Source organism: Euleptes europaea, chromosome 19, assembly GCF_029931775.1.
Source record: "Euleptes europaea isolate rEulEur1 chromosome 19, rEulEur1.hap1, whole genome shotgun sequence".
Classification (NCBI taxonomy): domain Eukaryota; kingdom Metazoa; phylum Chordata; class Lepidosauria; order Squamata; family Sphaerodactylidae; genus Euleptes; species Euleptes europaea.
The window spans coordinates 26,537,859-26,565,475 of record NC_079330.1 but is presented as its reverse complement, the minus strand read 5'-3'; the positions used below and the strand labels follow the sequence as shown (position 1 = coordinate 26,565,475).

The window sequence follows — 27,617 nt, the reverse complement described above, 5'->3', positions numbered from 1 at the left end:
AAACATTAAAATAGCACAATGGCATTTCCTGAGGTTGATATCTATAACCACATGCCAGACGCGTTTCGGCCTATTTGGCCTTCATCAGTGGTCAATAGAAACCCATGTCAAACCTGCACACATTTACAGAAATGTATACATATACAAAAAGTTTAAACCAGGCCTGTATATAGGTTGTATAATATATTACCAATTACTCAAACATCTGGTAAGATTGACTCTAGTGTAATACTGGTTTACATTTTCATTATTTAAATATACATTTTTTAAAAATTCTACCCAACCTTGGGTACCCAGCTTCTGTTTTCTAGGTTGGGTTTTATTCCCTTCTTTTTTCTTCTACAACTTGCCCAAGGTCACCCAGCTGGCTTCGTGTGTAGGAGTGGGGAAACAAATCCAGTTCACCAGATTAGCCTCCACCGCTCATGTGGAGGAGTGGGGAATTCTGCACCAACTAGTTTCCAAATTGATTTTAAGGGGAGACCAATGTACAGGGCATTACAATAGTGTAGTCTCAGTGTTACAATGGCGTGGATCCAGGTGGCCAGATCAGCCTTCTCAACGTAAGGGGTCATCTTATGGGCTAGGCTGACATGGTAGAACGCATTTTTGAAACTGTATTAACTTATTTCTCCAGCAATAATGTTGGGTCCAGAATAACCCCAGGCTCTTAACTGAGTCAGTGACGGTCAGCTGAATCCCACTGAAAGTGGGAGTATAATATCCTTCAAGACCCCTGCCTTTGCAACCAGCATTACTTCTGTCTTTCCAGAGTTTAGTTTCAATTTGTTCACTCAGCCATTTAACCCAAAGGCCAATAGTCCGTTTAGCAAAAATTTCCTTTGTTCCACATCTATATTCCTCTATGATGATCTGCCGTAAATACTGGAATGATTACCATTCCACTGACAAACTCAGTGACAAACTCAAAGTTTCTTAACAACCCTGCACTTCAGTTCTAATCTGCAAATTGTGTCAATCAAGTTCATTCAGTCACTGGAGCCCTGCATCGGAGGCCTGAGGAAGAACAGCTTCTCCTGGGGGGTTTTAAGGTATGACTGCTAAATTAGTCTCCATGTTTGATGGTGTGTTGAAAACTATGAGCAGATCGATGGCCACCTGCTAGGCATCTTGCACAAGGTTGTTTTTCGGCATCACCTTGGATACAGTCTAGAGAAGCCCAAGAAAAACAGACTCATAAACAGCAGGACCATCTACTACATAAATAAAGTAATGGAAATTTTTTAAAAGCCTTTGATGTAAGTTGCCTCATTTTTCTTTTTAATAAGCAAGATGAGTGACTTCCAAACCTTACAGCCAAAGAGGCAGAACTGGTGCGTAAAATCTATGACCTTGGAACACTATTTAATATTACATTCATTTGTTTAGTTACGAGCCTATTAATTTACACAACATACGGACAGCCTATTGAAGGATGTAAAGTATTATGATGAAATCCTTCCTCGTAAACCACTTAACCCTTGCTAGGCCAAATATTTGCAACTGGAAGCCAGAGTGGCCTAGTGGCTACAGTGGCAGATTAGGACCTGGGGGGCTCCTGGGGGGGGGGGGGCTCCTCATTCTGCCATGGAAACTTGCTGGGTGACCTTGGGCCAGTCACATAGTCTTGCCTACCTCACAGGGTCACTGTGAGGGTAAAATGGAGGAGAGGAGAACAATATAAGGTGCCTTGGGGGACCACTGGGAAGAAAGTCAAGATATAAACGAAATAAAAATAAATAAATAAAACACACTAAAGACCCTACTTTTTAAATATTTATTTACATGAAAATATTTATATGAAAAGCTTTATATGAAAATATTAAATGAAAAGCTTTAACCTCTCTGCTAAAAAAAGCTCTCGAGACACTCAGCAAAACAATATGAACAATTAAAACAAAGTATAAAACTAGAAAATAAAAAAGCAACAAAACATTTGCACAAATACCAAGTAGTATATATTCAGTGTGATTAAGAGATTGTAATTAATATAGGGTAGAATTAAAAATGATTTTAAAAAATTGGTTATGACCACCCAGAGAAAAGTAGATTACTAAATGTTGTAGATTTCAAGTCTGTAGCGTTTACGTTAGTTTTCAAGTCTGTAGCGTTTACGTTAGTTTATGTGTCGGAGATTTGTCTTTATAGTATTGTATGAATATGTCTGGATTTATATTTGAAAATAAAAATATTAATTAAAAAAAACATTTACACAAGTACAAGAGATCTCCATGCATGTTGGTGGAGTGTCAGGTTTTGAAATTGTGTTTCCCTTCTCAGGTACTGATTCTGCTTATAGACTGTATACTCCTCAGCCCCCTCCCCTATTTTTGTGTGTGTGGGGGAGAGTTCTGTTTCATGCACAGATGATGGTACTTTTATACAGTGGTGCAGCAACCGGTCTGAACTGAAAGCCATTAAAAAGGGTGCGTATGCACACGCACACAAAACACATGGGGACGCTGCCAACTTACTTGTTTCATCGCTTGCTTTTTCAGGGCTTCTCTCTGAAGACTCTCACCCACTGAAGTCTGTTGGAAAATAACATTAACGATGCAATATTACATTATAGAAAGGTATCCTTGTTTTCACACGTAAGGGGAACTTAAAATTAAATGAGCCAGTAAGAGTTTATTTTCAAAAGAGTAAGACGGCAAAGGGGGGGGGGGAATCATCACAGCGGCAGTGGAGAAATGAAGCAATTTTATCAACAACCACCAGCATCAATTCCAAGACAAGGTAATTAGCTGGCTCAAGGAATGAAACCAATGTCTACAGGATACTAAGAGGTATGCTACAGGCTGCAACCCCAAGCGTGGTGGTAAAAATGTCATCAAGTTGCAGCTAACTTACAGTGACCCCTCATGGGGTTTTCAAGGCAAGAGATGCTCAGAGGTGGTTTGCCATTGCCTGCCTCTGCATAGTGACTGTGGACTTCCTTGGCGGTCTCCAATCCAAATACTAACCAGGGCCAACCCTACCTAGCTTTTGAGATCCATCATAGTCAGGCTAGCCTAGGCTATCCAGGTCAGGGCATCCTAAGCATACCTACTAGGTATTAGCAAGCACCAGGTCATTACTGGCCCATGGGGTGACGTCATATCCCAACGTTTACTAGGCACACTGTGTTTACGGGATGGTTTGCCATTACCTTCCCCAGTTGTCTACACTTTACCCCCCAAATGCACCAACCTAACCCCACCAGAGAGGTAACGCAGAACCAAGTCCAACAGGTACGTCATAAACTTCGTGGTAAAGTTACTTCTGCAGAAGGTAATCGCCAAAATGGACAGGTAAGTATTCTCTTCAGCAACTACAACTAAGGTAGATCAAGGGAGACGGACAGATAAAAGGAAGAACTTCTTCACACAATGCAGTTAAACTGTGGAACTCCCTGCCTCAGTATGTGGTGATGGCTGCCAACTTTGAAGGCTTTAAGAGGGGAGTGGATGTGTTCATGGAAAGGGCTATTCATGGCTACTAGTCAAAATGGATACTAGTCATGATGCATACCTATTCTCTCCAGGATCAGAGGAGCATGCCTGTTATATGAGGTGTTGTGCAACACAGGCAGGATGCTGCTGCAGTCGTCTTGTTTGTGGGCTTCCTAGAGGCACCTGGTTGGCCACTGTGTGAACAGACTGCTGGACTTGATGGACCTTGGTCTGATCAAGCAAGGCTTTTCATATGTTCTTATGTTCCTATGGAAGGCAGGACAAGCTCTTGCTGCTGATTGCCACTTGGATCCCTTGCTGACTCAGATAATCCAAACCTCCATCCTCTTCCTCAGGCCTGCAGTCTCCACTACACTAGTCAACCCTCAAGGTCTTGCCATTTGTCTCTAAGCACCTGTACATTGGCAAGCCAAGTGTGGCTCCGGGAGCTCCGCCACAAAGTGAGGACAGACAGCAACTACAGCAGGAGAAGACTGATCGGCTCCCATTTTGCGGGGGGGGGGGAGAGAGGGAAGTAGTGACTCCAGATGAAGGCTGGGCCCTTCCCACAGGACTGCCCTGTTTCCCCCCTCCATGAAGAATGCAGTGGGCTGCTATTCCCCGCCCCCAGCCAGCTTCAAGAGGTTCTTTCAATCAGCCTGAGACAAACACACTGTGAGCAGCCATCTCAAGGAGACAGTGCTGCAAACAGGGCACGGCACCTACAACACCTTTGAAGCATGACCTGTGGCAAAAAATCCCACCAGGGTTCTTGGAAACAAAGCATTAAGGATTTTACAACAGAAGTGTCTCTGTGAGTCTGTGGCCTGAATATCAAGTGCAGAGTCCTTATTTCCCGTCGAGTCAAACACACTGGATCGCTCCCTTGCCCTTACCTAACTCCAGATGGATCAAGCAGATCCCTGTGCTAGCTGAACTGACACAACCACCAAGAACGCTGCTCGATGTGTTTACAGAAGGTAATGAAATACCCCCTTCCCCCCTTTTAAGTCACGGACAACATGAAAAATATCTGTTGTTTTACATTTTGGCAGCACTTGTAACTTTCCAGCCTTGCCCTGACTCATACCAAACACCAGGTTCTCATCCGAGTGAGAAAGCTTGTGTCACCAGCTCTTAACAATGCCCAAAAAAACTACATGGAAAAACTATTGCCAGGTAATTAATTTTTTTCTTTTTTGCACTGATGTCCAAAAGGGTGCCAGAGAAAGGCGATCCCCCCCCCCAAAAAAACCAGCCTGCTGCTTGTCAGCATGATGTTTGCGTGATGATTGTGGTGTCCCTAAATCCAGGAGAGCTTGCCTGACAGCTCTGCACTGAAGCACCAGAGAAGAGAAAACAAGCTCTTGGCCCCAAAAGCTGCTCTCTGAATACCAGATGTTGGGAGGAAATATGGGTGGGCGTTTGGGGGGGATTTGTCTAGGTGATGCTGGAGACAGAATGCTGAACCACGTCAACCTTTGGGTCCAGTTTAGCAGGGGACAAAGCGCAGGATAAGCAAGAGGCCAGCAGCTATGCAACGTATTTTGCAGCACGCATCCCAAAAGTGTTTGATATGAAACAGCTCTCCCTACGTAGAAACCAACTGACAGGTTTCCGTCACGCTGTCAAGTGGCTAAGAAACAGACCCCAGGTGGCTCAGACTCAGATTTGTTAATACGCCCCCACTTAAACAATTCCATTCAAGTAGAAAAGCCTAGACACCCTACTTTGCTAGTTTCTGCCTGCAAGAAATCTTACGTAACAGAACATTTATATGTATGATGGGTGTATTAAGTTCCATCAAATGGTGGCTTCTGACTTATGACGACCTTATAATGTCCTCCAAAACGTCCTATCCTTAACAGCCTTGCCCAGGTCTTGCAAACTGAGGGCCGTGGCTTTCTTGGTTGAGTCACTCCATCTCCTGTTGGGTCATCTTCTTTTCCTGCTGCCTTCAACTTTTCTTAGCATTACTGTCTGTTCCAGTGACTCGTGCCTTCTCATAATGTGACCGACTTGGATGTGGCATGTTTTCTTTTTCTCCCCCCCCCCATGCCTTTTTCCCCCTTTAACATGAAAGTTTACTTATTATTTAAGTGTTGCCCGAGTAGCTGTGTGGTGTCAGAGACCAAATGTTTCCAGTAAGCACTATCAAGAATGAAGAACTTATTTCCTTTGAAGGGGGAGCCGTAAGGCTTTAGTTGAGCTGATGGATATGCTCATATTAGAAATGCGGGGGCAGAGAACTGCGTTCTAATTTATTAGCAATACATTAACAAAGTTTATTCTGTAAGTTATCCGGGCTGTGTAACCGTGGTCTTGGAATTTTCTTTCCTGACGTTTCGCCAGCAACTGTGGCAGGCATCTTCAGAGTAGTAACACTGAAGGACAGTGTCTCTCAGTGTCAAGGGTGTAGGAAGAGTAATATATAGTCAGAAAGGGGTTGGGTTTGAGCTGAGTATTGTCCTGCAAAAGTATTGTCCTGTAAGTATCAAGATAATGTGCTAATGAGGGTATGGTATGTTAATATGGAACCATTGTATCCTGAAGTGATCTGTTAATGTGTGTAATCCAAAGCTAATCTGTATGGCTATTGTTGAATGTTGTCTTTGTCTGGAGGTTTTTCAGGGCAGGAAGCCAAGCCTTATTCATTCTTAAACTCTCCTCTTTTCTGTTAAAGTTGTGCTGATGTTTATGAATTTCAATGGCTTCTCTGTGCAATCTGACAAAATAGTTGGTAGAATTGTCCAGTCTTTCAGTGTCTTGGAATAAGACCCTGTGTCCTGTTTGTGTCAGTCCATGTTCAGCCACTGCTGATTTCTCAGGTTGGCCAAGTCTGCAGTATCTTTCATGTTCTTTTATCCTTGTTTGTATGCTGCGTTTTGTGGTCCCGATGTAAACTTCTCCACAGCTGCAAGGTATACGATATACTCCTGCAGAGGTGAGGGGGTCTCTTTTGTCTTTTGCTGATCGTAGCATTTGTTGTATTTTCTTGGTGGGTTTAAACACTGTTTGTAGGTTATGTTTTTTCAAAAGTTTCTCCATCCTATCAGTGACTCCTTTAATAAATGGCAAGAAAACCTTTCCTATGGGAGACTGTTTTTCTTGAGTTTTCTGATTTTTGTTTGGTTCAATGGCCCTTCTGATTTCATTCTTGGAGTAGCCGTTTGCTAGCAGTGCGTGATTTAGATGGTTAGTTTCTTCCTTGAGAAACTGTGGTTCACAGATCCGTCTTGCACGGTCCATTAATGTTTTGATTATTCCTCTTTTCTGTCGGGGGTGGTGGTTGGAGTTTTTGTGTAAGTAGCGATCTGTGTGAGTTGGTTTCCGGTAGACCTTGTGACCTAACTGAAGGTTTGATTTACGGATGACAAGGGTATCAAGAAATGGGAGTTTACCCTCAATTTCCTTTTCCATGGTAAACTGAATGTTTGGATGGATATTATTAAGATGGTTTAGAAAGTCCATTAATTTTTCTTCACCATGGCTCCAAATGGTAAATGTATCATCTACGAACCTGAACCAGACTGTAGGTTTGTAAGGTGCTGATTCTAATGCTGTCTTTTCGAAATATTCCATGTAAAAGTTTGCTATTACTGGACTGAGTGGACTTCCCATAGCTACTCCATCAATCTGTTCATAAAATTCTTGATCCCATAGGAAATAACTTGTTGTCAAACAATGGTGAAATAAGGCTGTTATATCTTCTGGAAAAATCTGGTTAATCAATGAGATTGTGTCTTTAACTGGAACCTTGGTAAAGAGGGATACAACATCAAAACTGATTAATATATCCTTTGGATTGAGTCTTAACGGACTGATTTTGTTGATGAAGTGAGTTGAATCTTTGATGTAAGAAGTGGTTTTTCCAATGTGGTCCTGTAGGAGGGTGGTCAAATATTTAGCTAATTCATATGTTGGGGAACCAATGGCACTCACGATGGGTCGGAGTGGAACGGAATCCTTATGAATTTTAGGTAGTCCATATAATCGTGGTGGTTGTGCTTCAGTCTTGCATAGTTTTCTGTGTGTGTCGGGATGAAGAGTGGAATTCTTGATCAGAATGCTAGTTTTCCTGGTAATTTTGCAAGTTGGATCTCGTTTTAGTTTTTTGTATGTGGCAGGGTCCAGAAGTTCCTCAATCTTCTTTTTGTATTCTTCTGTTTTCATGATCACTGTGGCATTGCCTTTGTCAGCTGGTAGAATAATGATTTCTGGATCTGCATTGAGGGTCTTGATGGCGTTTCTCTCCTTGCGTGTTATATTGCTAGCAGGGGGCTTTGCTTTTCGTAGAATTCTTGCTGTTTCTCCTCTTATTTCCTCAGCATCTTCTTCAGGTAGATTACGAATGGCAGATTCTACATTTGCAATGATGTCTTCCACTGGAATTTGGGTGGGAGTGACTGCAAAGTTTCCTCCCTTAGCTAAGATGGAAGTTTCTTCAGGTGAGAGTTGTCGGTCTGTCAGATTGAAGATAATCCGTTTGTTGTCAAGTTTTGGACTGTTCTGTCTTCTTTCCTGTAATTTGTTAAACTTTTGCTTCTGTCTGGAAGTATGGCTGGTTAACCCCTGTTCCATTTTTCTGTAGGTGAGATTATCAATCTTGTCCCAATCATGGCTTCTCATTTTGTGGCTAGTATTGATATGTATGATTAACCAGATTTTTCCAGAAGATATAACAGCCTTATTTCACCATTGTTTGACAACAAGTTATTTCCTATGGGATCAAGAATTTTATGAACAGATTGATGGAGTAGCTATGGGAAGTCCACTCAGTCCAGTAATAGCAAACTTTTACATGGAATATTTCGAAAAGACAGCATTAGAATCAGCACCTTACAAACCTACAGTCTGGTTCAGGTTCGTAGATGATACATTTACCATTTGGAGCCATGGTGAAGAAAAATTAATGGACTTTCTAAACCATCTTAATAATATCCATCCAAACATTCAGTTTACCATGGAAAAGGAAATTGAGGGTAAACTCCCATTTCTTGATACCCTTGTCATCCGTAAATCAAACCTTCAGTTAGGTCACAAGGTCTACCGGAAACCAACTCACACAGATCGCTACTTACACAAAAACTCCAACCACCACCCCCGACAGAAAAGAGGAATAATCAAAACATTAATGGACCGTGCAAGACGGATCTGTGAACCACAGTTTCTCAAGGAAGAAACTAACCATCTAAATCACGCACTGCTAGCAAACGGCTACTCCAAGAATGAAATCAGAAGGGCCATTGAACCAAACAAAAATCAGAAAACTCAAGAAAAACAGTCTCCCATAGGAAAGGTTTTCTTGCCATTTATTAAAGGAGTCACTGATAGGATGGAGAAACTTTTGAAAAAACATAACCTACAAACAGTGTTTAAACCCACCAAGAAAATACAACAAATGCTACGATCAGCAAAAGACAAAAGAGACCCCCTCACCTCTGCAGGAGTATATCGTATACCTTGCAGCTGTGGAGAAGTTTACATCGGGACCACAAAACGCAGCATACAAACAAGGATAAAAGAACATGAAAGATACTGCAGACTTGGCCAACCTGAGAAATCAGCAGTGGCTGAACATGGACTGACACAAACAGGACACAGGGTCTTATTCCAAGACACTGAAAGACTGGACAATTCTACCAACTATTTTGTCAGATTGCACAGAGAAGCCATTGAAATTCATAAACATCAGCACAACTTTAACAGAAAAGAGGAGAGTTTAAGAATGAATAAGGCTTGGCTTCCTGCCCTGAAAAACCTCCAGACAAAGACAACATTCAACAATAGCCATACAGATTAGCTTTGGATTACACACATTAACAGATCACTTCAGGATACAATGGTTCCATATTAACATACCATACCCTCATTAGCACATTATCTTGATACTTACAGGACAATACTTTTGCAGGACAATACTCAGCTCAAACCCAACCCCTTTCTGACTATATATTACTCTTCCTACACCCTTGACACTGAGAGACACTGTCCTTCAGTGTTACTACTCTGAAGATGCCTGCCACAGTTGCTGGCGAAACGTCAGGAAAGAAAATTCCAAGACCACGGTTACACAGCCCGGATAACCTACAAGAACCAATGAACTCTGACCGTGAAAGCCTTCGACAATATTTATTCTGTAATGTTATATTTATGAGTTAAAGCCAATAAAAGCAAATGATCTGGGGAAAAAATGAGACCAAAGTACGATAGCCTCAGTTCAGTCATTTTAGCTTCTAGGGACAGTTCAGGTTTGATTTGATCTATAACCCACTGATTTGTTGTTGTTTTGGCGATCCACGCTTTCCTTAATACTCTCTTCCAACACCACATTTCAAAAGGATCTATTTTCTTCCTGTCAGCTTTCTTCATGGTCCAGCTTTCACCTCCATACATAGTAACAGGGAATACTATGGCATGAATTACCTTGATCTTGGTTGCCAATGACACATCTTTATACTTAAGAATCTTTTCTAGCTCCTTCGCGGCTGTCCTTCCTAGTCTCAATCTCCTTGTGATTTCTTGGTTGCAGTCTCCCTTTTGGTTGATGATAGAGCCAAGAAATCCATTTTACTACAGTGTTTGGGCCTTGCTGACATATGCCATGGAATAAGGTGGTAGAGAGGACTATACCACTTCGGGCTACAGGTTGTACTGCCATTTTTAATTATTCCAATAAATTTCCCTACCAGCATACACAGAGATGTTTTGTGGCAGCCATCTTGTAGTTGTGTTGGTTTTCTGCTTCAAGACCTTTTTCTGGAGGTGATCATTTAAATATAAGATTCCTCCACTTGCAATCTGAAGTGGTACAGTCCCTTCTACTACTTCAGGACTCTAGCACTTTTGTTCTACTGCATATATAGACCGGGTCTCTATTAACCACGATCAGTCTATGGGACATGCTGCTTAGGACTAGTTTGGTAAGACACTATATAAAGTGTGTGTGTGTGTGTGTGTGTGTTAAGTGCCGTCAAGTCGTTTCCGACTCATGGTGGCCCTATGAATCAATGTCCTCCAAAATGTCCTATCTTTGATAGCCTTGCTCAGATCTTGCAAATTGATGGCTGTGGCTTCCTTTATTGAGTCAATCTATCTCTTGTTGGGTCTTCCTCTTTTCCTGCTGCCCTCTACTTTTCCTAGCACGACTGTCTTTTCCAGTGACTTGTCTTCTTATAATGTGACCAAAATACGATAGCCTCAGTTTAGTCATTTTAGCTTTTAGGGTCAATTCAGGCTTGATTTGATCTATAACCCACTGATTTGATTTTTTTGGCAGTCCTCGGTATCCGTAACACTCTCCTCCAATACCACATTTCAAAGGTATCTTCCTATCAGCTTTCTTCATTGTCCGGCTTTCACACCCATACATAGTAATAGGGAATACGATGGCATGAATTAACTTGATCTTGGTTGCCAGTGACACGTCCTTACACTTCAGAATCTTTTCTAGCCTCTTCATGGCTGCCCTTCCCAGTCTCAATCTCCTTCTGATTTCTTGGCTGCACTCTCCCTTTTGGTTGATGATGGAGCCAAGGAATAGAAAGTCTTCAACAATTTCAAGTTCCTCATAGTCAACCTTAAAGTTGAGTAATTCTCCTGTAGTCACTACTTTACTTTATAAAGAGTACTACCCAGGAAGTCTGTATCAACTTTTGGAGGAAGCAGGATGCCTCTTCTGTGATGAAACATAAAGCACTCCTCACGGATTCGGAAGACAGACACGCTGTCTCTCTGGAAGGGCTATGGTAGTATGGTTTATCATGATGACTGGATCAAGGGGCTCTCTTCCCAGAATGTTGGAGACAAGAGGGGCAAGAAGAAAAACACACCATGTGAATTTTAGATGTTCTGAGGGAGGAAAACAGATTTGGGTTATGAAACATCTAAAACTCACTGTAATATCTCCCAGACTTGCCTATAAGCTGCAACTGTGCTTGCGATATAGAGGCCTCCATTTTGGTACATAAAATTCTAAACAGGTCCACCTGTCGTTTGTTTGGCCGGCACGCTAGGAAGTTTAAGAAAAACAGTGCCAGCACAAACACCTCTTCCAGTGCTTTATGGGTGACAATTTCCTGTTGTGCTGAGAGGATTGATAGATGGGAACTTCCTGTTCTTTTGTATTATTTCTACTTATCAACGGGTCGTTTATTAAAGAACCGTACAGAGTCAGCAATCTGGCACTGGATTTCTGCTTGCCCGCTATCATGGTATTCTTTGGAGGCACAAAGCTTGCAGTTTTAATATTTTCTGGAAGGGTGGGGTGGGGGGAATCTCAGACCTGCACTGAAATGCAGGAAATTTGCTGGCCCCTGAAAAGAAAGGAACTGATATTGAATGAGAATTACAGAGTTCGTGGGGAATGCCCCAGACTTCAAACCCTACAAATTTTTCCTGATTTTTCTCCATTCCCTGGACTTCCACTCCCATTTTATGGCAAGCCTTCAAGCAGCAAACCCTTTCAGCATAATCAGAGCCAGCATTGGAGTAGTGTTTAGAGACCAGAACTGGAGAGATTCTGGTTCAAACCCCCATTCAACCATGAAGCCCACTGGGTGAGTCACAGAATTGAGGTCAAACCTACCTCACAGGGTTGTAATGAAGACAAAATGGGAGGGGAAGGAGCAGAACCATAGATGTGACTGAACTGCGTGGAGAAAGGACAGAACAAAGATGTAATAGATGGATAGCCAGTGTGGTGCAGTGGTTAAGAGCGGCGGACTCTACTCTGGAGAACCGGGTTCGATTCCCCACTCCTCCACATGAAGCTAGAAGGGTGACCTTGGGCCAGTCACAGTTCTCTCCGAACTTTCTCAGCCCACAGGGAGAAGCACCTGGTTGGCCACTGCATGAACAGACTGTTAGACTTGATGGGCCTTGGTCTGATCCAGCATGGCCTTTCTTATGTTCTTATGGAGGCAGGCAATGGCAAACCACCTCCAAACGTCTCTTGCCTTGAAAACTCAGCAGGGCCGCTATTAAGTCAGCTGTGACTTGACAGCACTTTCCACCACCACCAGCTCAAAACACGCAAAGCTCAGCCCCAATTTGAGAATGTGTGTCCATCAAGAGAAAGCGAGATGCAACAGGAGAGGTTGCGGAACTTGTGGAAGGCAAGCTACAATGGAGCCTTGGGGACTGCCTCTGGAAGGCCATTGTAAAACACAATTACTTCAAGAGGCAAGGGTTGGGAATGGGCACAGGCCGAACATGCCACCCAAAGAGTGGGAGCAGAAGGGAAAGGAGGAGCCACAGCAAAGAAAACAAAGGAGGCCTGGCTTCAAAAAGCCCTTGGGAAGGAGCCAACTGGAGAGTCACTCAGATTATTGATTGGCTCATAAATGGAAGACGCAACACTCCACCTCTTCAGAAAAGGAAAAAAGCTCCCTGCCACTCCAAAGTTTAACTGATGACATACTAGCATGGTGTGCAAACAGAGAGCCCACCTCATTAAATGAGGGCTAGAAGTGAAAGGCACAATTATGAAGCAACAGAGAGAATTAAATTCTCTTTTGGGTGCTCACATGAACACATGAAGCTGCCTTATACTGAATCAGACCCTTGGTCCATCGAAGTCAGTATTGTCTACTCAGACCGGCAGTGGCTCTCCAGGGTCTCAAGCAGGGGTCTTTCCTATCACCTGCTTGCCTAGTCCCTTTAACTGGAGATGTCGGGGATTGAACCTGGGACCTTCTGCATGCCAAGCAGATGCTCTACCACTGAGCAACGGCCCCTTTCCTAAAAGGTTAAGAACACATGAACACATGAAGCTGCCTTATACTGAATCACACCCTTAGTCAATCAAAGTCAGTATTGTCTAGTCAGACCGGCAGCGGCTCTCCAGGGTCTCAGGCAGAGGTCTTTCACATCACCTACTTGCCAGGTCTCTTTAACTGGAGATGCTGGGGACTGAACCTGGGACCTTCTGCATGCCAAGCAGATGCTCTACGAACTGAGCCACAGCCCCTCCCCTAATGTTAACCTCAGCAACCTAACAGCTCGATAAGCTCTCTCACGTCTGCCCTCAAAGGCTGAAAAGCATCATTCCCAAACATCTCTTACACTCCTTATCTTGGAATCAGACAGAGCTGTGCAGGTTTCTTTCCAAGGGATGGTGGCATCATTGTCCAGAGCAAGGAGAACTGCACGGAGATGGTTGGTCCAAACAGACCACCCTGGATTCAAACAGTCCTGAGGAAACAGAATGGTGTGTCCCAGCTGGAGGGTTTAAAGCAGGGATGCCAACTATTACGAGGGCCGGATAGGACATAAATGTAACTCGGTCGGGCCGGGCCATGCCTCGCTAGCCCAGATCAAGAGTGGGAGAGTGGCTGCCTCGGCTGGCTTGTGGGCCGGATAAGAGCTCTCAAGGGGCCGGATCCAGCCCATGGGCCTTATGTTTGACACCCCTGGCTTAAAGGAAAGGACCTGAGACCTGACAGGGCTGACTACTGAGCTGATCTGCTCCAACTACACAGAGCAGCGGCCTTTCTTTGTGAAAGGCTAAACGCCGTCAGCTTCTGAAAAGTACCGAGTTATGCAATATGTGAAGGCTACGTACTGCTTTTATTACTCATCAGCACTGCGGGACAACAATTGCACAATTTTATTTGTCAATTATAGTGTCAGTGAACTTAATTTATAACACTGGAGAAGGGATAAGTATATCTAGTCCAGTGGTACTCACTCTACAGCTCATGGAGAGCCACATGGGCAATTATTGTCAACTAAAAGAGCCATGTGACTAGTGGATGCCCTGTAGGCCACTCCCAAACACACACACAACAATGTATAACTATAAACACACACATGTATACAGCCAGTACTTCATCAACTGCGCTGGCTCCAGCTGAAATACCAGATCAGGTTCAAGGTGCTGGTTTTGACCTTTAAGGCCTTACACAGTCTGGGACCTTCAAATCTGCGGGAGCACCTCTTCCAGTATGCCCCTCAAAGAGCTTTGCATTCTGCAAATAATAATCCCCTGGTGGTCCCCAGCCCAAGGAGTGTCTGGCCATCCTCGGCCAGGGCTTTTTCAGCCCTGGCTCCAGCCCGGTGGAACTCCCTTTCCACAATATTTTCAATCCCTTTCCTAATAATCCCTAATATGGAATTCACCCCTCTCACCTCTCCGGCACTATGAGATGACTTTTTCATTCAGTTATCCAGGATAATCTCTTTCCTTGCTAGTCACAGCTAGTTCAGCCTCAGTCAGCGAATATGTGGTTTTTACTTCCAATCTGCATCACTTGAAAGTTTGACAGACCCTCTTTTTCCACATGGCAATCTATTCCACCAGCTGGGAGAGATTCTTTAGGAGCTCTTCATAGTCTGATTTGATTTTCACCATCCTGAATAATGTGATGTCCTCAGCAAACTTGGCAACTCATTCCTGATCCAGATGATAATTTATGAACAAGTTAAATAGAATAGGTCCCAAATATACAAACTGGGGGTCCCCACTGCTGACTTCCCTCCATTAGGAGAACTGTTCATTTACTCCTTCCTCTGCTCCCTGGTTAACCAGTTACTAAACCAGAGTGGTGTAGTTGTTCAGAGCAGCAGACTCTAATCTGGAGAACCAGGTTTGTTTCCCTACTCCACCACATGAAGCCTTGGGCTAGCCACTGTTCTCTCTGAACTCTCTCAGCCACCTACCTCACAAGGTGTCTGGTGGGGAGGGGAAGGGAAGGCGATTGTAAGCCAGCTTGAGACTCCTTAAAGGTAGAGAGAAAAAGTGGGGTATAAAAACCTTCTTCTCTCATAAGCTTGTGTCATGATATCACTGTCTGAGAGTTTCCCGAAACCCCATTGCATTTCACTGATTACAGGTTGAGTATTCCTTATCCGGACATCCGATATCCGGACAGATCCAAAACAAGGACTTTTTGAGCCAGCATGCAGGCATTACTCACAGGCCCTCAGCAGTGCCATTAATGGTTCAATGTACACAAAACTATTAAAAAAATTTTTTTTAATTACATTCAGGCGGTGTGTATAAAGTATATACAAAACATAAATGAATTTCGTGTTTAGACTTGGGTCCCATCCCCAAGATATCTCATTATGTATATGCAAATATTCCAAAATATTCAAAAATATGGAAAGATCCAAAATACGGACCACTTCTGGCCCCAAGCAGTCTGGATAAGGGAAACTCAACTTGTACCTCTTTTGGCGACAAGAAAGCTCTCAGAACAGTGAAGCCACACCATACGTTTTGCATTGTTAGAAGCCGGTGGAGAAGAGAGCGACATATTAGTTACGTATGACACTGGGCAAAGTCCTGGCATTGTTTTGTTTTTGAAAAATCCTGCACGTGGCGGTTCAGTCTGGATGGGTGGAGGGGGATTTAGACCTCCCCACCATGCCTGGGGTGGCCTCAGGGAGTCACAAGCACCTGTATGTTTACTTCAGTGGGAGAACAGCAACTCCTTGGTGCTGTTTCAGGTTGGAGGGATCTGCGGGTACAGAGGAGAGCGACGAGGATGATCCGGGGCCTGGAGAGCAAGCCCTGTGAGGAAAGGCTGAGGGACTTGGGAACATTTAGTCTGGAGAAGAAGAGATTGTGGGGGACAGGATTGCTCTCTTGAAGTATTTGAAAGGCTGTCACTTAAGAGGAGGGCAGGGAGCTGTTCCTGTTGGCAGCAGAGGATAAGACTTGCAATAATGGGTTTAAATTAGGGGTGGAAAGGTACCAGCTGGACATTAGGGAAATTTTTTTACAGTAATAATTGTTCAGCCGTGGAATCAGCTGCCTAGGGAGGTGGTGAGCTCCCCCTTTCTGGCAGTCTTCAAGCAGCAGCTGGAGGAACACTTGTCAGGGATGCTTTAGGCTGATCCTGCATTGAGCAGGGGGTTGAACTAGATGGCCTGTATGGCCCCTTCCAACTCCATGATTCTTACACAGGGCCTTGCGTGTAATATTAAAAAGAAATGCTGGCAACTTTCAGGATTCCTGACATCATGAATAATTGAGCCAGAAGAGAAATAGAGCTGCTGTTTTTGGCAACAACCTGTAATGGTAAGAGTGTTGAACTAGGATCTGTGAGACCCCAGTTCGAATCCCGACCCTGCCATGGAAGCTTGCTGGGTAGCCTTGAGCCAGTCACACACTCTCAGTCTAACCTACCTCACAAGGTTATTATGAGGATAAAATGCTGGAGAGGAGAATGATGCAAACTGCTTTGGGTTCTCACTGGGGAGAAAGACAGGGAATAAACGAAATAAATAAATGAACAACCAAATAAATAACTGCTAAGTTTATTCAGCCTGTGATTAATGGGAGCTGTCAAAAACTTTTTTTGGAAGTCCAAGATTATAATATCTACCAGATCACCTTGTTATCTATGACATTCAGAAGCCTGCATGCCCAAACTAATCTAATCCTGTAAAGCAGGCTTGTCCAAACAGTGGCCCCCAGGCCGCATGCGGCCCAGGACGGCTATGAATGCGGCCCAACACAAAATTGTAAACTTTCTTAAAACATTATGAATCAGCTATCGTTAGTGTTAGTGTATTTTATGTGCAGTCCAAGTTAGTGTTAGTGTATATGTGCAGCCCAAGACAACTGTTCTTCTTCCAATGTGGCCCAGGGAAGCCAAAAGATTGGACACCCCTGCTGTAAAGCATATAGCTTTGCCACCTTTGGGACCAATACAACAATTACTGTCTACTCAACTTGCATTAAACACAGAAACCTACCCTTAAGGAAGAGGCAGAAAAAGGCTACCTTCTTCAGGAATTCAAAGCCATGTAATAGCTTTGCTAGGGAGCGCAAGTTTGCCCAGAGAACAGATAGCTCTTGATGGAACCAGGCCTCAAAGGAAACCTTAATAAAATATGCATAGGGACATTGAAAAAGGAAGAAAAGTTTCCTATCTAGTATACAATCACCGTGACCAAGTCAGGTGTGTAAGTCTGCCAGTACAGACTTTATTAGAGTTCAGTTATAAATACACCATCTTCAGACCTTCAAGGCAGAGGTTTTTTTCTGATAATGGAGCAGCCAGGAAATGAAACCCCTCCCAAACGCAGCTCCTTATCTTGAAAAGGCCTAAAATTATTGCTGAACTAATAAAGTAATTTTGTTGTTTTTAAAAAAAGAACTGATCCTTTTTGTTGATGATAAAGGCAGCCATGAGATTTATTACTACTTTGTGGAGTGTGAAACAATATGTAGAGCCCTGCAGGTGTTCAACCCGCCCCCCCCCCCCCGTTTTCATAGCTAAGCCTGATCAAAGGGATAGTGCAAACAGACCTGTGCAAACTATTGGTATCGGAATTAAGGTTATTCTGAAAAACTGGGCAAACCAGTAAAAACGTGCCTCTTCATTAAAATGCATACTTCTGTTTTCTTTCTGAATTAGAACATTAGACTAGAAATTTGTAAAGAATTCCCAGTTTTTCATTAGAAACGAGCCAGAGATCTTAAGGGAGGGGAATGCTTAAGGAGGGAGCCCCGTCAATGAAGAACAGAAAAACGCTAAATACAATACCTAGGAGGTTTAAATTATAGTTAAAATTCTGCCTGCACATCTTCCCCTTGTCCCTGTGAAAGTTATAAGGAAGAGACTCCATTTTTTTTTTAAATGAAAGTTGAAGATCAAGACACAGGTCTGCAATATCCCCGAGGAGACAAAGACAAAGAGTTGTTTTTATACCCTGATTGTCTATACTTTTAAGGAGTCACAAACTGGCTTATAATCACCTTCCCTTTTCCTCCCCACAACAGACACCTTGGGAGATAGGTGAGGTTGATAGTTCTGAGAGAACTGTGACTAGCCCAAGGCCACCCAGCTGGCTTCATGTGTAGGTGTGGGGAAACCAACCCGGTTCTCCAGATTAGAGTCCGCCGTTCATGTGTAGGAGTGGGGAAACCAACCTGGTTCACCAGATTAGAGTCCAATGGTCATGTGGAAGAGTGGGGAATCAAACCCGGTTCTCCAGATTAGAGTCCACAGCTCTAACCACCACACCATGCTGGCACTCTGAAGAAGCAAGGCTGTGCCCCAGATGGCAGCTATTTCTACTGCTCCACAAAGATCAATGGGAACAACTGACATTGAGCCTGCCCCATCCAGGTATCTATGATTCTAACCATCAGGAAACACTCAAACGTTTATCTTAAGACAATACTGATAATGGGTGTAATGGCCAGTATGTCAAGATTAGACCTGGGGAAGACCAGGTTCAAATCCCCACTTATCAGGAAACTCACTGATCTGCCTCTCTTTTTTCAATCATGTTATGTTATGAGGCTTTTAAAAAAACTGGAGTCAGGGAGGATCCTGAGCTCCTGGAATAAAGTGTGGGATAAAAATGTACTATATAAATAAATTCTTATTCTTTTCATTATGCTTGGCAGAGTGCTTTGCAAAAATCAAGCCTATTTATAAAATACGAACATCTTCCAACTACCAGCAAATAATTTTCTTACTGGCCTTTCAAGAATAGCAGAGAGATTTAATCAAAGGTTTCGTGGCCTGCAGCACCCTCTCCTGGAACAACCAATTTATTTATTATTATTTTCATTTATAGCCCATATTCCTCATGGAGACTCAAAACGGATTGCAAAATATGAAAAGAAATTCACACAGCAAAGACCTCTTTCCAATACGTGGTATGTTGTTGTGAAAACTGTTTTAAACTTATAAAATATATATATTTTAAAAGACAGCAAAGACCTAGAATGAACAATACAGCAGAAGAGTTGGTTTTTATATGCCAACTTTCTCTACCTTTTTTTAAGGAGAAGCAAACTGGCTTATAATTGCCTTCCCTTGCCCTCCCCACAACAGACACCTTGTGAGGTAGGTGAGGTTGAGAGTTCAGAGAGAACTGTGACTAGCCCAAGGTCACCCAGCTGGCTTCATGTGTAGCAGTGGGGAAACCAACCCAGTTCACCAGATTAGAGTCCGCCGCTCATGTGGAGGTGGGAATCAAACCCGGTTCTCCAGATCAGAGCCCACAGCTCTTCACCACTACGCCATGCTGTAGGGTTACAGGACTGAAAAAACACTGCAAATGAACACCTACCATCATGATAAAAGGAGTTACAGAGGACATGGGAGGTGATACATGCAATAAACAGTTACAATAGACTATGTGACTATCCCTTATAGGGATCTCCTGTGCTGTTCTATTAGTCTACAGTACTAATCCCTTTGTAAAAATGCCCTTCTGAACATTTCTGTTTTGCACATTCAGCAGAATTATAGAAGTGTGTGTATACATGAACACATGAAGCTGCCTTATACTCAATCAGACCCTTGGTCCATCAAAGTCAGTATTGTCTACTCAGGCTGGCAGTGGCTCTCCAGGGTCTCAGGCAGAGGTCTTTCACATCACCTAATTTCCTAGTCCCTTTAACTGGAGATGCCGGGGACTGAACCTGAGACCCTCTGCATGCCAAGCAGAGGCTCTACCATTGAGCCACAGCCCCTCCCCTTCCTGACCACTGGAGGCAGGCTGTTCCACAAAGTGGGAGCCACCAAAAAGAATGCATGTTGAGATGAGAAATTGCTGATTTTACCCACTTGCAAGATGGCACTTTTAGGGCCAGACTAAACATGACGGCATCTTTGTGGCCATTGTGGGGATGCTGCCGCCACTACCATTTTAAAGTCATTGTAAAATGCTGCAAGGGCCCGATCCTGATCAGGTCCACAGTGTGGCACTCTTGTTCCCAACCCTGTGCTTTTTCAAGTGATGAAATAGACATGCAACCCTTGTGGCATTTTAAAATGTCTTTTAAATGGCAGTGGCATCCTCATGAGAGCCAGCGTGGTGTGGTGGTTAAGAGCAGTGGTTTGGAGTGGTGGACTCTGATCTGGAGAACCAGGTTCAATTCCCCACTCCTCCACATGAGCGGCGGACACTAATCTGGTGAACTGGGTTGGTTTCCCCACTCCTACAATGAACCCAGCTGGGTGACCTGGGGCTAGTCACAGTTCTCTTAAGAGCTCTTTCAGCCCCACCTACCTCACAGGGTGTCTGTTGTGGAAGGGGAAGGGAAGGTGATTGTAAGCTGGTTTGATTCTGCCTTAAGTGGGAGAGAAAGTCGACATATAAAAACCAATTCTTCTTCTTCTCTTCATGGTGACCACAAGGGTGATGTCACATTCAGCTTGGCCCTAAGAGGGTTTAGCTAAGGTGAGCGAAGCTGTTGTGGTGGGGCACAGCAGGAGTCCTGGGCCCAAGGCCATGAAGGGCTTTGTAGGTGACAGTTAGAACCCTGAATTAAACCCAGTAACTGACTGGTGTGTAACAGATACCATGGACTGCCAAAAAAAACAAATCAGTGGGTTATAGATCAAATCAAGCCAGAACTGACTCTAGAAGCTAAAATGACTAAACTGAGGCTGTCATACTTTGGTCACATTATGATAAGACAAGAGTCACTGGAAAAGACAGTCATGCTAGGAAAAGTTGAAGGCAGCAGGAAAAAAGGAAGACCCAACAAGAGATGGATTGACTCTATAAAGGAAGCCGCGGCCCTCAATTTGCAGGAACCAAGAAAGGCTGTTAAGGATAGGACATTTTGGAGGACACTGATTCATAGGATCGCCATGAGTCGGAAGCGGCTTGACGGCACTTCACACACACACAACCGACTGATAACCAACAATGTCTGCAGAATGGGTGTAACATGCACTTTCTGCTTCGTGTCTGATAGCAATAGCTAACTGACATACCATATTATATTATTACATATTACAGTTGGATTTGTTTGTTTTTCAGAAGTTATACAGTAAGCCAGGTAAAGCCAGGGTGAATTGGGAGTAGGTTACTTTGTACAGCATTTTTTTTGCCGTCAAGTCACAGCTGACTTATGAAGAGTTGTTTTTTTATACCCTGCTTTTTCTCTACCTTTAAGGAGCCTCAAACCGGCTTACAATTGCCTTCCCTTCCTCTCCCAACAACAGACACCTTGTGAGGTACATGGGGCTGAGTTAGGAGAGAACTGTGACTAGTCCAAGGTCACGCAGCAAGCTTCATGTGGAGGAGTGAGAAAACCAACCCGGTTCACCAGATTAGAGTCTGAAGCTCATGGGGAGGAGTGGCAAATCAAAACCGGTTTTCCAGGAGAGTCCACCACTCTTAACTGCTACACCACGTGGGCTGTCTTATGGTGATCCTGCAGGGTTTCAAGGCAAGAGATGTTGAGAGGTGGTTTGCCATTGCCTGCCTCTGCCTCACGCCCGTTATTCCTTAGAGGTCTCCGATCCAGGATACTTGCCAGGGTCAGGGCTGAGACTGTGTGACTGGCCCAAGGTCACCCAGCAAGCTTCCATGGCGTTAGGGGGGATTTTGAGCCTGGATGTCCCAGATCCTAGTCTGACACCTTAACCACTACACCACACTGGCTCTCTTTGTACAGCTTACACAAGACTTTTGCACACCAGCCACCTACAACATTTGATTGGCAAGGAGGTTCATAAAAGGCACATTTCTTCCAAAAGAATATCTGTGAATAAAAGTTGCAATTATCATACAGATGAACTTTTTAAAGTATTGTAAGCTGCTTTTAAAACAATTTGCTCATCGGTATATACTCAAACTGGCATGATTCTAAATTTAAGGGAACATACCTCTCTTTCGCTTGAATATACAGTGGCAATTTTATATATACCGTGGCAATTTTAAGTGCTATTAAACTATCAGAAATAAATATATAATTATGTGGTAGGGATGAGGAAAAAAATTGGAAAATGACAAATATTTATGGACTGTTTATTTTAACGATGGAGAGTTCCTTGAATGTAGCACTTTTGCTGAATCCAAGGCAGCCAGGACTGAAATTCTAAGAACAAATTCAGTAAGGCTTACTTCCAAGTAAGCATGAATATGACTCCCCCTCCCCAAGGTCTTCAAGTTACAGAAAACAGAGTATTAGAGTGGATTAATTATCTCAAGTAACTGACAAATTGTGAATGTCTGAGGTAATACTAGGCAGCCCACCAATACAAAGCCAGCTATTTAAAAGGAAAAGTTAATAGCAGTTTTCCAGGGAGATAATACAACGTACAAGTTAGGAAGGAAGACCAAGTGCAAGGCAGGACAGTATGTTGGCCTAATAATCCATTTAAAAGACTGTCAAGCAACTAAATTACATCTAAGCTTCACAAGCGTGGTATTCCTCTATAACTCAGCCCAATCTTATACAAGTTTACTCAGAAGGAAATCTTGCAAAGATGAATGGGAGTTATTACCTAGTAATCATGTGGGCTTCATAAAGTGACTAGGCAGAAACTTTCCAAAAGGATAAACTTCCTACCATTTACTCTTGTAGTAAACAGAAGACATTCACAACATTGTGGTCCAAGTCACCTTGCAATAAGTTCAAAAATAAAGAGAAATATGTAAACACCTTCCCGCACCCAGCATTTACAGTTCCTGAAAGTTGTTATGCGCGTGCTTGGCTTTATTCTCAGAAACAGACCTTCAAATTTAATAAAAGCCCTGCTCACAAAATTCAAGGTAAGTGTAAGTAGCAATAATTCAAGACTACTTGAAGATTAATATGGATAAGCGTAACATTATTTTTGTGTTTAACGTTCTGCAATAAACTTGTTGAATCGTGCTGGGTCACTATTTTTAATTAGAGCTGTCTTCTTATTTTTAATAACTTTTAAACTTAATGTTTTCTAGCATTTTCATAAAACAGAAACGTATCTCACAAGTGATAGAGAAAACGCATGTAGTCAAAGGTAAGGAAATAAACAAATAGACCAACTACCTCTCCTCCTATGGTACCATAGAAGTCTGTTATGCTCCTTTCCAAACAGAGAGCACAAGCAAGAAAGTGAAATAAACCTATTCCTTGATATTTAACAATACAGCAAAAGCTGTCAGTGTCGAAAGCAGAAGAGACACAAGACAAGAATATATGCTACAATTCATGCTTTAGCCAGGCCAGATTACTGCAAAGCACTTCACATAGGGCTGCCTATGAAAACAGTTCAGAAACTTCAGCTGGCCACAAATGTGATAACATGGATATTAACTGGTTCCGTCCTCAAGGAATTCCCAACACCTATTTTGAAAGTGCTTTCCTGTTAGTTTCTAGGTTGTTAAAAATGCTGCAGTACTGCTATTGTATAACAATACCTGGAGCCCATGTGTGTGCGTTGTTGTCAAGTCAGTTCTGACTTACGGCAACCCTATGAATTGATGACTTTCAAAACATCCTATCATTAACATCATTGCTCATGCCTTGCAAACTCCCTTTATTGAGTCAATCCTTCTCATGTTGTGTCTTCCTCTTTTCCTACTGCCTCCAACTTTTCCTAGCATTATAGTCTTTTCCAGTGACTAGCATTCTCACAATGTGACCAAAGCACAACAGTATCAGTTGAGTCATTTTTGATTCTAGGAAGTGTTCGGGCATGATTTGATCTAGAACCCACATGGCCCTGGGGCCCATATGAAGCTCAAAAGACTGGATAGGGCCCTGCTCCTATGGCTCTGGCCTTCTGACGTTTGGCACAAAGCAGGACCTTTTCAGTGGGTGTTTCCTCTCTACAAAATACTATCCTGAGATGGATCTGCCCAACCTTTCGGACGGCACTTGTGTCTTTCCTAATTCCGAAGCAACTTGGTTTAACTGTCTGAGCTGTTTTTGGCTTATTAATCAGCATCCGAAGTGGTTTTCTATCTTTGATAACATAGCTTTACAGCTGTTTTTAAATCTGTTTTAATTTGGAATTTGTGTAAACCGCCTCCCTCTGATCATTTTTCAATACAAACTGACCTCTTCATCGGAGTCATCCATGAAGACAGAATGTTTGATGAAGGTTTTCTGTTGTGCTTTCTTGGGAAAAATAAGACCATATCTGTGGAGACAAAAAAAAAAAAGATTTGCCACCTCTCCATAAAATGCCCCCACACTGGCTGTTCAATAGCAATTTTCTTAAGCTGCATTAAGTGTGAAAAGTGCAGAAGTTACTTTGGGGACCACTTTAGAAAGGAGGAGTGTGGTGGTTAGAGTTTCAGACTAGGATTGAGGAGAACCAGGTTCAAATCCCTACTTTGCCACAGAAGCTTGCTTGGGTAAACTTTGGTCAGTCACTCTCTCTCAACCTGACCTGCCTAACAGGGTTGTTGTTGTACAGATAAAATGGAGAAGAGAACGTTACTGTAAGCTGCTTTGGGTCCCAGCTAGGGGAAAAAGCAAGATATCAGAATCTACCTTATGTGGAATGAAGAGAATCAACACTTATATGGGGTAGGGGAGGCAAGTAGAGGGGTGTTCAAAGTTGACTCCACTCCTTTACTGCAGGCTGAGGCTCGGTTTACATATGGAGAATGCCCTCAGTAGGTGAAGAATCACATTTTGAAATGTCCCCTTGTGTCAAAAACTGCCAGCAAACAGAAACTAGCATGGAAGGGAGAAAGGTGTTCCCCTCTCTCTTTGCTTGTCATACTGAGTCTCTCTTCTTCTTTTGCCATCAAGTCACAGCTGACTTATACAGACCCGATGGGGTTTTCAAGTTCAGAGGTGGTTTTCCATTGCCTGCCCCTGGTCATGCCCCTGTTATTCCTTGGAGATGTCCCATCCAAATACTAGCCAGGGCTAGTATTTGGGATAAATGGCACACCTGCCAGGGTAGCCAGGCCCCCCTGGCCACCAGCAGGGGACAGGAGGCATAGGGTTGCCATCTCCAGGTTTGGACATTCCTGGAAATTTGAGGGTGGAGCCTGGAGAGGACAGGGGCCTCAGTGGGGCAGAGTCCACCCTGCAAAGTATCCACTTTCTACAGGGGAACTGATCACTGTAGTCTGGAGATGAGCTGTAACTGGGTGATACCCAGGTCCCACCTGGAGGCTGGCATCCCTACTCCTCTCCTAGCCCAGGGTGAAGGTGGTCAAGCTGCCCCCTCAGCCCCTTTTCTTGGTCCCTACCTACCTATCCCTCCATCCACAAGCCTGACAGGGTCTCAAATTTTCAAGCTGCTCTTGCAGCAGGGGGAAATCTCCTTTATCCACCCATAGGGTTGCCAACCACCAGGTGGTGGCTGGAGATCAGAGAATCACCTGGGATTATAACTGGTGTCCAGATGACAGAGATCACTTCACCTGGAGAGAATGGCTGCTTTGGAAGGTGAAATTTACCCCATTGGAGTCCCGCCCCTCCCAAATCCCACCCTCCTCAGGCTCCACCCCCAAAATCTCCAGGTATTTCCCAACCTGGCAACCCTAGCCACCCACCATAATAACCTCAACTTCTTGCCATTTTATCCCATTCCTTCCTATGAGTAGGGTTGCCAGGTCCCTCTTCGATATCGGTGGGAGATTTTGGGGGCGGGGCCTGATGAGGGTGGGGTTGGGGAGGGGAGGGGCTTAAGAATCCAATGGCCAAAGCAGCCATTTTCTCCAAGTGAACTGATCTCTATCAGCTGGCGATCAGTTGTAATAGCAGGAGATCTTCGGCTATGACCTGGAGGTTGCAATAAAAAATCAACACCTCTGCACCGTGACCTAAGGTTAGAAAATTAGTACAGAAACAGGCTGATAACAATGTGTAATGACAAGATATTGAATGTAACAATGTGCTACCAAGCCAATTGTATATATACAACAAAGTATTTCTCAGTCCTGGGTATATAACAACGTGCTAACAAACCAATTGCGTGTGTATATATGTTTTATATATATATATATATATATATATATATATATATATATATATATATATATACACACATATATATACACACATATATATACACACACACACACATATATATATAAATTTATATATAACATATATATGTTTTATTTATTTATTTATTTCACAGTCCTGGTACAATGTCTTCAAGTGAAGAAGGGTAGAAAGGGATACGATCGTTTAACATATGCAATTGGTTTGTTAGCACATTGTTATATACCCAGGACTGAGAAATACTTTATTGTATATATACAATTGGCTTGGTAGCACATTGTTACATTCAATATACTATTGTCATTACACATTGTTATTACCTGGAGGTTGGCAACCCTAACTTCAGTAGCCATCTCCAGCCCATAGGGTTGCCAGGTCCCTCTTCACCACCAGCAGGAGGTTTTTGGGGTGGAGCCTAGGGAGGGAGGGAGGAAGGAGGAGTTCGGGGAAGGGACTTCAATGCCATAGAGTCCAATGGCCAAAGCGGCCATTTTCTCCAGGGGAACTGATCTCGATCGGTTGGAGGTCAGTTGTAACAGCAGATCTTCGGCTATTACCTGGAGGTTGGCCACCCTACCTATGAGGAGTTCAGGCTGAACACCTGGCCTCATCCCTTCCCTCACAATGCGTGGGCCCGTTTTATCCTTAGGGTTGCCAACCTCCAGGAACTAGCTGGAGGTCTCCTGCCGCTAGAGATCAGTTCCCCTGGCTGCTTTGGCCACTGGACTCGACGTGAAGCCCCTCCCCAAACCCCGCCCTCCTCAGGCTCCGCCCCAAAAAAACTCCCGTCGGTGGCGAAAAGGGACCTGGCAACCCTATTTATCCTTGAGGTGGGGTTAGGGCCGGGCAGAGCGCTGAGGGAGAGCGCTCTGCACATGCTCGGAGGCGCCGTTCAGGCCGGAGGGCGCTGGAGCGCGTCGAAGCGACCCCCTTCCCAGGTACGCCGCCTTTCCCTCCCCTCCCAGCCCGCCGCCGCCCCGCTTTATCCCCTCCGGCCTCTTCTCTCCTCCCACCCGCAGAATCGCCTCAGCCCGGCGCCCCTCCCCCACTCACTGCTTGCTCGGGGCCGCCATCTTGCCCGGTGGGAGGAGCCTCCGTCGCTCGCCCCTCCCTTGGGCGGGGCCTCGGCTGGCGCGGGGGGCCGCGTCGGATTCTGCGCGCTGAAGGCTGGAGGGAGGGGCGGGGAGGAGGCCGCGCCTTCCGGGGGCGGGGCCGGGGGCGGGGCGAGGGGGTTGTGCGGCTTCTGAACAGTGCCGCGTTGATGTCTGAGCTAAACAGGCTATAACTTAGGGCCCCACTCTCTCTTTTTTATTATTTTATTATTTTCTTCTTTTATTTTTTATTTTTTTATTATTTTTTTATTTCTCTTTTTTATTATTAATTTTTTTTATTTTCTTCTTTTAATGTATCAACAAAAACAATATAATAGTGATAATAAAAAGTAAAACAGGTAATATCTCTAAGTTAACAATAAGATGACTTCCCCCTCTCCCATCTAAAAATAAATTGTATAA

General features: G+C 43.8%; 1 protein-coding gene across 1 annotated transcript in view; it reads right to left on the bottom strand.

Moving 5' to 3' along the window:
* The window catches only part of NSRP1 (nuclear speckle splicing regulatory protein 1), a 36,771-nt gene extending 9,585 nt beyond the window's left edge, over positions 1 to 27,186 (bottom strand). Inside the window, exons 1-3 of the mRNA XM_056865233.1 lie at positions 27,157 to 27,186; positions 24,193 to 24,274; positions 2,475 to 2,531 (exon numbers count right to left, since the gene is read on the bottom strand). Coding sequence (XP_056721211.1) covers positions 2,475 to 2,531; positions 24,193 to 24,274; positions 27,157 to 27,176 — 159 coding nt within the window. The 5' untranslated portion in view covers positions 27,177 to 27,186. The remainder of the gene's footprint in view (positions 1 to 2,474; positions 2,532 to 24,192; positions 24,275 to 27,156) is intronic.
* Between the last annotated feature and the right edge of the window lie 431 nt (positions 27,187 to 27,617).